Source organism: Chelonia mydas, chromosome 6 (assembly GCF_015237465.2).
Source record: "Chelonia mydas isolate rCheMyd1 chromosome 6, rCheMyd1.pri.v2, whole genome shotgun sequence".
Classification (NCBI taxonomy): Eukaryota; Metazoa; Chordata; order Testudines; family Cheloniidae; genus Chelonia; species Chelonia mydas.
The window spans coordinates 67,046,438-67,057,510 of record NC_051246.2 but is presented as its reverse complement, the minus strand read 5'-3'; the positions used below and the strand labels follow the sequence as shown (position 1 = coordinate 67,057,510).

At 49.0% G+C, this 11,073-nt stretch overlaps 1 protein-coding gene across 1 annotated transcript; it reads left to right on the top strand.

Annotated features, from left to right (window-relative positions):
• Window positions 1-5,744: 5,744 nt before the first annotated feature.
• Window positions 5,745-10,181, top strand: LOC102933702 (disintegrin and metalloproteinase domain-containing protein 20). Its single transcript, XM_007055788.4, has one exon. The coding sequence runs from the start codon at window positions 6,003-6,005 to the stop codon at window positions 8,352-8,354; it is 2,352 nt and encodes a 783-aa protein (XP_007055850.3). The 5' UTR covers window positions 5,745-6,002; the 3' UTR covers window positions 8,355-10,181.
• Window positions 10,182-11,073: the final 892 nt, after the last annotated feature.

The following is an 11,073-nucleotide window of genomic DNA, read 5'->3' as shown; positions in this document are numbered from 1 at the left end:
AGGTAACCAAGGGTGGGGGGCGCGCAGGGGAATCGCTCCTTGCCCCAGCTCACCTCTGCCACCCTCGGCCTGAGCAGGAAGCCGCCACCTGCTTCTCAGCCCTCCCAGGCTTCCCGCCGAACAGCTGATTTGCGGGAAGCCGGGGGAGGGGGCGGAGAAGTAGAGCGGGGCGGTGTGTTCAGGGGAGGAGGCGGAGCGGAGGTGAGGTGAGCTGGGGCTGGGTGGGGAGCTGCTGGTGGATGCTCTGCACCCACCAAATTTTCCCCGTGGGTGCTCCAGCCCCGGAGCACCCAGGGAGTCGGCGCCTAAGGCGCCACTTTTGATGTGATCAGTGGGGGAGCGGCCACTCTCCCTGCCCTCTAGCTACACTCCCCTGCCCCTAAGAGCCAGAGGGACCTGCCAGATGCTTCCTGGGAGCTGCCCCAGGTAAGCATCTCTGGGACTCCCCACCTCGCCCCCTGGCAGGTGCCTCTGGCTCTTAGGGGTGGGGTGAGCACCCACTACAGTGGCCCACGAGACCCTCCTGCCCGGTTCTGGGGGCAATCAGGGGACAGGGGAGGGGGGTGGATGGGGCAGGGGTCCTGGGCGGGGGCGTGAAGGAACCCGGGGGGTTGGATGGGGCAGGAGTCCCAGGGGGCAGGCAATGACCCCCTCGTGGCGTGAGGAGGGAATCCGTTGTTAAGATTTTGACAGCTCATCACTGTGTTTAAGTACCAGAATGTAAGATCCTTGAGCCTGCATTCAGTATTTCTAATGTCACAAAGTGTTAGAGAAATGAGCAAGTAGCTCCAGAATTTGTGTTGTGAGTCACCATGTATGTTTTGCATGAAAGATGAGAGAGCTATATAGTGGAATCTATGATCCCTGTTTGTGTCCACTGTGCTCTTAGATAATGACAATTCAGATTTAAGATTGGCTTTCCAAATCTTTCTTCACATAATAGTTATTTTGGTGGCTAAGCAATATGAAATTGAAGGTTAGTGTATTTAACTGAGAGTCTGAGCATCAGTGTGTCTTACTGAATATATCATAAAATGGGGGGAATCCTCTTTACAGACACTACTGTGATAAGGCTAATGGATTCTGAGGTGCAGCTGAAATAAAAATTGATAATGGGGTCTGCATATTTTTCTTTTTCCCAACACTTCTAGGAATCCTCTAGGAGCCGCTATTTCCTCTTCATCACACTCACATACAACACATCTTAGCAACCTTCCCTTCCAGGCAAGGAAACTTAGGCGCCCACTGCCTCCACAGCCTGTTCGCTATCAAAGCAGGTTGCTTAAAACCAGGTGTAAGCTCCCCCTCTCTCTTCCCCCAAACAAACTCAATCCCAGGAAGGGTAACATTTGTGTCTCTGCTTCTCACATTGATCACTACTGGAAAGCCAGATCTACAAAAACAGTTGTTAACCCTATTTCCAGGCATGCAGTGTCCCCATTAAATGAAACTGATGAAGGTTTCCAGCATTTGAAGGGAAAACAGAAGAGGTTTACCTCCTGCCCCCCAAAACTGAAATACAAGTGGATGGATAGTTTTGGGAGGACAGATGAAAATATAATCAGTTTTGGTATTAAAATAAAAAAGTGAGCCTTCCCTAAATAGATAGTTGGTGTCTGAACAAGATCTTTGATGTGATATTGACTCTCTGTTCTTCTCATATATATAGATTTCCTAAGAAGCATATTCTACACCCATGGCTTCCCTCCAGATCCCCAAATAAGACCACCTTTTCCTGATATGCTATGGCATCAAGATAGGGTAAGGGTGAAATTATTTTGCTGCCTACGGAAACATTTATAAATAGACTTCACAGTAAAACTGCTGCTCCAATCCATTTACTGAGCTTATCATGATGTGGCTGACAGATGTGTCTTAAAGGGGAAATGTGTTCTTTTTTCTAAATTCTCTGTAACTTTAAATCTTTAAATCATGATTTGGGGACTTCAGTAACTCAGCCAGAGGTTAGGGGTCTATTTCAGGAGTGGATGGGTGAGGTTCTGTGGCCTTCAATGTGTAGGAGGTCAGACTAGGTCCCTTCTAATCTTAAAGTCTATGAGTCTGTAATCTAAACACAATTATGTAATCTCTTTGATATGAGCTTGATCTACTGTAAATGCTCAGCATAATAACATCATGAACTATTATTCACCTACAAATGGATCAGTACCAACAATTTAATAGCTATGAGTTCAACGGCTGAACTAATCTTCTCTTGTGTTATATGTAGACTTATATATCAAAGTGAGGCAGAAAGTAATCAGCAACATTTGCAGGTGATGCATCCCACCAATTTGGCAGAGGGCTTTACCAGGGATTACTCCTCAGGGAATTCTGCGTTACTGCACGTATGCAGAATTCATGTACCCCACAGATTTCTTTGCTTCCCCACAAAAAATGACTTCTGACGGGAAAGCAAAGGAAAAGGCACAAGAGCAGTCATGCGCCAATCCCCAGCAGTGCTGACCGGTTTGTTTGGGCACCCAGAGCAGCTGGTAGAGATGTAAATCATCACCGGGGAGGAAGTGCTGGGCAGTCATGTGTGAGAGAGAAAGAGATACATTCTGTCCCTCTCACTTGCTATTGTGGCACACTTTGCATGGAGGGGAAGGGCTTTGGGGTGTTTCTGAGGAGGTAAGTGTGGGGCAAGCTCTGTTCCCCTCAGAGCAGAATGTAGCAGCTTGTCTGCTTAGTGAATTGTTCCCATTGTTTTTGTGAATTCCCCCAGGAGTATACAACAGGTATAAAAGTTTTTAAGGCTCCTTTACATTGCCAGAGTGGCGTAAAGGACAATATGGCCTTATAAATGCTTATGGGGCTTTAGTGATTAGAACTGGTCTAAATTTTTGGACTGAAAAAAATTCCTGTGAAAAGGTGCTCCATGAACTGTTTGCTACTGACCTTTCTGGAGATGGTCAGTAGCCAATATAAACTGTAAGTTTGATTCCCCAGCCCTTACTTGCTCTTCAGTTGCCTATGATGTAACACTGAGCATATGGCTGCAAATATTTGTTGACTAATAACGAGCAATAAAGGGTCAAACCTAGCTACATTACTATTAGGCAAGAGGGTTTAGGGATTTCCTCCAATGCTCCCCATTCCCATTCTCCATTCATTGTATTGTAGTTTAAATAAATTACCAAAATAACTGAAACCAGAGTAATTATATTGCATTATTTTGACAAATAAAATATACAGAACATGGCAGAATTTTAAAATATTGTGTGCAGAATTTTTTGGTGCAGAATTCCCCCAGGAGTAAGGGACTCTTTGATAACCTAATGCGAGGCCTAACCTAGCAGAAGGATGCATTTAAAAAGAGTACTAGAGATACTGCCCTTCGGTCGAGGTTATATAATAGCACTTTGCTATTACAGCTACTGTGACCTATATTACATTTACTCCAGAATACATAATCTGACCTAATTCTCAATTCTGATGTGCAAAATGGGTAGTGGTGGAACATCAATTAAGGTACTGGAACCTCAGTAGAAGTAGAGAGGGCCCATCCCCTGTGCCTCCTCTCCCCCTGAGGCCCTGGCCAGGCCAGAAGTCAGAGCTGGGCAGTGGTGGGAGCCCCCCAAGGGAACCTAGGCCACTGTGGATAGCCCTGGACCCTCCACCTGCACTAGGGGGGTGCCAGGATCACCAAGAGCAGCCCACAGTCCGTATCCCTTCCCCACCCCATTGTGGCAAGGATAAGGGCTAAGGCCCACCTCAGCCCCGGCCCCCTTTCTAATTGCTGGTAACTAGACCCCCAAGGTCCCACCTCTTCCCCCGCAAGGCCTGACCCCTGCTCCACCTCTTCCCTCCAGGCCCCGCCTCCTTCTCCACCTCTTCCTCCCAAGGACCTGTCTCCATCTCTGGCTCCTCTCCACCTGCCCTAGGGTGACTATATGTCCTGTTTTGGCTGGGACAGTCCCTTTTTTAAACCCTGTCCCAGCCATCCCAACTTTTTTTTTGGCAAAAGTGGGCATTTGTCCTATTTTGCACTTGCCAACTGATCATCAGTTGGCAAGAGCAAACTGGACAAATGCATAGTTTTGCCAAAAAAGTGGGGTATGACCCCTAGCAGGGCATCGAGAAACATGCTGGGAGGGAGGGCGACAGGCAATGCCACCCCTGTGCGTGACGGAGGGTTTGGGAGAGTGCCTTGGGCTGGCCCTGCATGTGGGCAGGTGGCAGGGGGCTCAGGCCAGCCCCACATGCGGGCAGGCGGCAGGAGGGCCTTGGGCCCGCCCTCCGGGCGGTAGGGGGGCCTTGGACTGGGCAGGAGGCAGGGAGGGCAGGGGGTTTCAGGTCAGCCACTTGTGCTGTCCCATTTTCCATTTGGGAAAATATGGTCACCCTACCCTACCCCTCTTCACTTGCTGGATTGTATCAAGGAGCCTGCCTGCAGGTAGGAGGCAGCCCCGGCTAGCAGTGGCTGGTGCTGGTTAATGACCTGGTGCCTCACCTCGCCCCATCATAACCAGACTTTTGGTTCAGGTGCCATTTAGGATTGCCAGGGTTCCAGCACCCTGAGCCAATGAAATGTGAAATTCTATAGAAAAAAGGTCTTGAAAGGTAGACTTTTGAGGGTTCTCTCACCTTCAACAATGTTATGTGAAATTCCAAAACTGCAAATAAATCAGAGAGAGCAAGCGCGCACACGTGTGTGTGTGTATGGTTCATTAGTAGCAACCACTACAGTTAGTCCAAAGGAGTATCAGGTGTAGATATGGATACATGCATGGGTGGCGGGTATCAGAGGCAAGGATAGGCTGTGCCTTCCCAAACAGCCTAGCGTAGCCCTGCCCACACTCCACCCCCAGGTCAGGCCCCCTCCTGAGGTTCACCGAGCACTGGCTGCTCTGCCTTGGCTGGCCCAGGCTTGCTGGGGCTAGCAGGCCTGCAGGAGTCAGGGCAGCTGGTGCTGGGGCCATGCCGCTGGGAGCACTGCTGCCCGGAGCTGGCTGTGCTGCCCAACCACCTGTAACACAGGGGTCCAGGAGCACTGCTGCCTGGCAGACTGGGGCTGGGCACGACATCTGACCGCCCAGAGCACTGGGGGCTGGGAGAGCTGCTGCCCGGAGCACTGGGCCTGGCCGCACCTCCCGGAGCACCGGCACTGGGGCCTCACCCCGTGGCCACCTGGCGCGCTGGGGACCACGATGGGGGAGCTCTGGGCTCCTGTGGGGGAAGGCAGAAGGGGGGGCAGATGGGCACAAGGGGAGGGGCCGGGAGCTAGCCTTCCCCAACAGCTGGGTCACCGGCTGCCCATGGATATATCCATGTATGAAGATGTTGGTGCATTGCTGAAGCATCCATATGTATATGGTGCAGCCCTAGTGTCCAGTTAATGCCTGGTTTAAAAGAATTGACCATACTGGAATTACACTAGGCATTAATTTAGTCCACTAGGTTTTATAGGTGCTGGTCCTGGGGGGTGCTGCAGCACCCCCTGGCTTGAAGCGGAGATCATCATATAGAGAGTTTACAGTTTGGTTCAGGCTCTCAGCAACCCCACTATACAAATTGTTCCAGCCCCGCTGCTAGGTTTCTCAGGATCATCTTTTTTCTTTCGCCTGGGGATGTCGTGTGCTGTCAAGAGCAGCCTCAAGCCCAGGACTGAGCTGGCGGGCAGGGCTAGCCCGCCCGTGTTTGCTGGAATTGGCAGCTGTTATTTCAAGGCTATTTTTATTGGGGGGTGGGGGGACGGACGTTTTTCAAACTGCAAATTGCTCCAGCCCCACCAGTGCGCGTTTGCGTCTCTACGCCGGCTGAGGGGGTGGGAGCGGCGCTGAGGGGCAGAGACAAGGGAGGCGAAGCCGGCTCTGAGGCTTGTTGCTAGCAGGGGCTATTGATGAAAGCGAGGCCAGACCCTAGCCCCATGACAACTGGGGGGGGGGGCAGGGGCGTGCCTGGCCCCTCCCGCCCGTGTTTTGCCCTCGCCACGCTCCGCGGCCCCCGGCGCTGGTGCCCCGGCTTCAAACGACGCCCGCCTGGTTCTCACCCTCACAATGGGCCGCGCGCGCAGGGGCGTGGCCCGGCCCCGCAGCCGCTTCCCTGGCGAGGCGGGGCCACAGCCGCCCAACGGTGCGATGGGGGCGGGCGGCCCCTGGCTGGTGCTGCTGGGCTTGGGGAGCCTGGTGGGTGGCGCGGTCGGCTCGACCCCACCCGGCGGCCGTGGCAACGCCTCCTACGCAGTGATCGTGCCGCGGCTGCTGGCGCCCCGCGCCGGGCAGGAGTCGCGGGAGGTCTCCTACCTGCTGGAGGTGGAGGGGCGGGGCCGCGTCGTGCACCTGAGGCAGAAACGGCTCTTCGTGCCCGAGCACTTCACCCTCTTCACCTACCGGCCGGGCGGGGCCCTCCAGCGGGACCAGCCCTTCCTGCGCCGCGACTGCTTCTACCGCGGCTACGTGCAGGGCAGCCCCGCCTCCCTGGCCGCCCTCAGCACCTGCTCGGGCGGGCTCCGCGGCCTGCTGCGCACGGCGCAGGCCAGTTACGAAATCGAGCCGGTGCCGGACTCCGCCACCTTCCAGCACGTGTTGCACCGGGTGGAGGAGGGGGTCACCGGCCTGCGGTGCGCCTTAACCGACCAGGAGCTGCAGCGCCAGGCAGCCTTGATCCCTGGCCTGAGGGGCCTGTTAGCCAAGGAAGCGTCCCAGGGCGTCTGGTGGACGCATACCCGCTACGTGGAAGTCGTCTTGGTGGTGGAGAATGAACGATTCGTCAAGTCAGGCAGCAACGAAACCAAAATCCTGCAGCAAATGCTGGACATAATCAATATAGGAGATACCATGTACGATCCGATGGGCGTGCGCTTGTTCCTTGTGGGGCTGGAGATCTGGACACAAAACAACCGTATCCCAATTAATAGTAGTGTAGGTGTGATGCTTGGCAGTTTTAACAACTGGAGAAGAGTGGACCTGTATGAACGGCTGCGCCATGATGTAGCTCACTTACTCACCTATCAAGGGTATGGAATAACCCTTGGATTAGCATATATAGGAACTGTGTGTTCTCATCATTGGGCGTCAGCCGTTCTTTCTTTCAGGGCTCTTGGATTGTACTCTTTTTCCATTGTTTTTACTCATGAGTTGGGCCATAACCTCGGCATGATACATGATGATCGTTATTGTAAATGTAAACGCAAGGCCTGCATCATGGCTGCGACCCACAGCATCACTGATCTGTTCAGTAACTGCAGTTATAACAACTATTTCAATTTCATGACTGGCGGTGCACAATGTCTGCTTGATCCTCCAGCACCGGGGAAAGTTTATACACGCAAGCACTGTGGCAACAAGGTGGTGGAAAGTGAAGAGCAGTGTGACTGTGGCTCAAAATTTAGTTGTGAAAAGGATCCTTGTTGCCAACCCGATTGTACATTGAGTGCAGGCGCAGCTTGTGCTTTTGGAGAATGCTGTGAAGACTGTCAGATACTTCCAGCAGGAACACTGTGTAGAAAAAGTACTACTGAGTGTGACCTTCCTGAATATTGCAATGGGACTTCACAGTGGTGCCAGAAGGATTTATATGTGCAAGATGGAGCCCCTTGCAAGGATGATGCCTACTGCTATCATGGAAACTGCTCTAGCCATGATCAACAGTGCAAAATGATTTTTGGTAAAAAAGCAAAGGTTGCTCCATTAGTTTGTTTCAGAGAATTGAATACTCAAGGTGACCGTTTTGGCAACTGTGGTCTTAAGAGTGATACTACTAAATATAAGAAATGTCAAGGAGAAGATATCTTATGTGGTAGGGTCCAATGTGAAAATATGGAAAGTGTACCATCTTTGGAGAACCATAGTACCATACTTCAAACTCCAGTTGATAATAACTGGTGCTGGGGTACAGACTATCATCATGGGATGGATATAGCTGATATTGGAGCAGTGAGAGATGGCACATCTTGTGGTCCTGACAAGATTTGTGTTAACACAAGTTGTGTCACTGTGTCACTCCTGAATTATGACTGTAATATAACAAAGTGCCATAAAAGAGGAATATGCAACAGTCATAAAAACTGTCATTGTAATTATGGCTGGGCACCTCCAGACTGTCAACATAAAGGATATGGAGGGAGCATTGACAGTGGACCACCTCCACCTAGGAAGGCCTTCTGGGGCAGTGCTATCGGAATACCAATATTCCTTGCTGTTACTGCTGCTGTTGGGATTGGGCTTTGTGTATATTATAAAGCTGTACTAATGGGATGGCTTAGAAGATCAGTGGCCAGATTCCGCCCAACACAGCAAGCAGATGCTTCCAGTGGGGGAAAGGGAATCCCCGATAGCTCACATGAGACAACTGCTACTGTGTCAAAACCTGTGGTAGAGTCCGCGGAGAACGCATGGGATTTTTTGTAATGTTAAATAATGTATAAACAATATATTTACCTCTTTTAAGAATAAATTCAGTCTGCAAGCATTGATACAGCCTTTTAAAATTGTGTCTTGAAGGACTTGGTCTCTGCCTAAGCTCAGGGAGTTAGGAAAATACTAGGAGTATCTATATAGCCCCTTTCATCTCCATGCTCTACAACCAAACTGTCACAATGCCTTGTGAGGTAGGAAAGTATCCCTATTTTACTGATAGGTAAACAGACACAGCTGTGGTAAAGTAATTTGTGCAAAGTTACGCTTTAAGAGGAGGAAATGTTTTGAACGCTACCACACGCAACAAAAGATCAAAGGAAAAATTCTTGCCATTTTATATTCATTCACTGAAGTGACTCACTCAGATATCGGTGGGAAGCAGGCCTTCCACTCAGATGCACGTGTGTAGGGAGAGGAGAAGGGACCATAAATCCTAACCAGGAGCAGATGCGGAGAAGGAGGAAGATCATGACTGACCAGAAGCGTGTTCTTTGAAGGGTTGGGTAGCCAGCATTCTGCAACAGGAAGTTTTACACTTCATGGGATGGGAGAGACATAACTTCCACGTTCACAGCTGATAAACTTCTGAATGTTTGGAAACTGATCAGTAGCTTAGTTGACATCAGGCTTGACATTTCACAAAAATATCCTTTTTTGGGAATGTTCCATTACCTTTTGTGTGTGGCTGGGTCAGAAGCTCTTGGTGCCTTATTTTCAATGGGAGTAACTCTTAATGAGCATGCAAAAGTATAAATGAGAGCAGAATTTGGCTCAAGGTCATTTACCCCATAGGGTCTTATAATAGGGGGGCCTGATCCCCCTAAACTCGCCACACGTAGAACTCTCACTGAATTTAACAGAGTTCTATCTACCTAAGTATCTACAGGGGCCCCTTTACTACATAATGTATCCTCAACACTGTGGTGGGGTAATGAAAGTATTGTAATCTGCATTTTACAAATAGTTAAACTGAAGCATAGAGGCCGTGATTTGCCCCAGTTATACAAGCAGTCTGTAGTACCACTAGGAATAGCATCCCAGGGGTCCTATTTTTATTTGTTACTGTATTCTTTATATGACAGTAGTGTCTAGAGCCCATTTTGAAAAAATCCCTGCCACAAAGAGCTAACAATATATGTTGAAGACCAGATACAGCAAGTAGTTATAACAAATGGGGTGTGGCATGGGAGGGCTGGGGGGAGGAACAGTAATACAAACTCTTTTTTTCAAAGACTGGCTCTGTGCCCAGTTTGTAGGTATTGGAGGAGAGCTTTATTTCTTGTTTTGTTTTTTGGATAAATAAATGTATCAGTAGCAGTATGCCCAGCTGTTGTTTGCTAACAGAATACTACAAACATCATAGTAGAAACCTATACTCCTGAGACCCAGTTGTGTGCTCTAACCCCTAGACATTTCTATACACTTGAGCTATCCTCAGGGTGAGCTAAATAGTGCCCTCAATTACACTATGCAACTCCACTGATGTGAATATAGTTATAGAGGTGTAAATGAGGGCATAATGTAGCCCAGAGTACTTTGTTTAAAGCTAGACTTGAAATGTGAAGCAGACAGGACAAGTAGGTCTGCATTTCTGGTTTCCTTGGTTCCCTTCTCCTTACTCCTCAATATTTTGTGCTTAGAGTCACAACCCATTAAGGTCTTTCAATTAACTTGAATGGATCAGGCCTACAGAGAACATTACTCGTATTCCCATCGTGGGGAATGCCCCTGCGGTTTCGTGGACCACAAAGGCTAAGACAGCAGTTATACATGTGAGCCCAACTAACCTATTTGATATTTAATAAAAATTGCGTGCAGCAGGCTATGCCATCATTTTATGATTTGTGTTCTTGACAATACCAGGGCTTCTGTTTCCATCACAGTTACAAGTAGCTGGATGTTTCTGGAGGCTCCTCAGAGGCATCACGCTACCACTATGTTTTTTATGATATGAAGGTGTAAGCGTAATTTCTGCCCAGGCTCAACACCAAATTCTGTAGTTTCACTTTTCTGCTCTACTATAATTGAATCTAGGCTAACATTTATTTTAAAAAATGGCTGCCTAATATTAGGTCCCTTAAGTCAACATTTAGGCACCTAAATAAATGGCCTGTTTTTTAAAAGTGCAGAATACCAAGTGTCATAAGAACCAATGGAAGCTGGGTACTAGGCACTTCTGAAAATCAGGCCGCTTATTTAGGTACTTTAATATGCACAATCGGGTGTACATTTAGGCAGCCTTTTTGGAAACTTTTGGTCCTACTCTACATTTTACTGCTTAGGATTGACACTCTTTTGTCATGAAAAGCTCAAATACAATCATTTTGTCTCGCTAGAGCAAGGCAGTAGTAACCCTGCATATTTCTGCTGTTTCTACAATCCCCTTTTGGTTTTGTGAACACTAAAATAATCCCAACCAATATCAGGGCCTGTTGTACTAAGTACTGCACATACACGTAGGAAGAGACGGTCCCTGCTGCAAAGAGCTTATCAGCTGAATAAGCAAGGCAGACAAGCTGGGAGAAAGGAATTATTACCATCATACCCATTTTGCAGATGGGGAACTGAGGCACAGAGAGATTAAGTGACTTGTCCAGTCACAAGTGGCATTAGTGGCAGAACTAGAAATTGAACCTAGGCCTACCACGAGACCATCCTGCCTCTCAATATGAACTTGTTGCATGTTAAAGGCTTCAGAGGATTTTCTCAT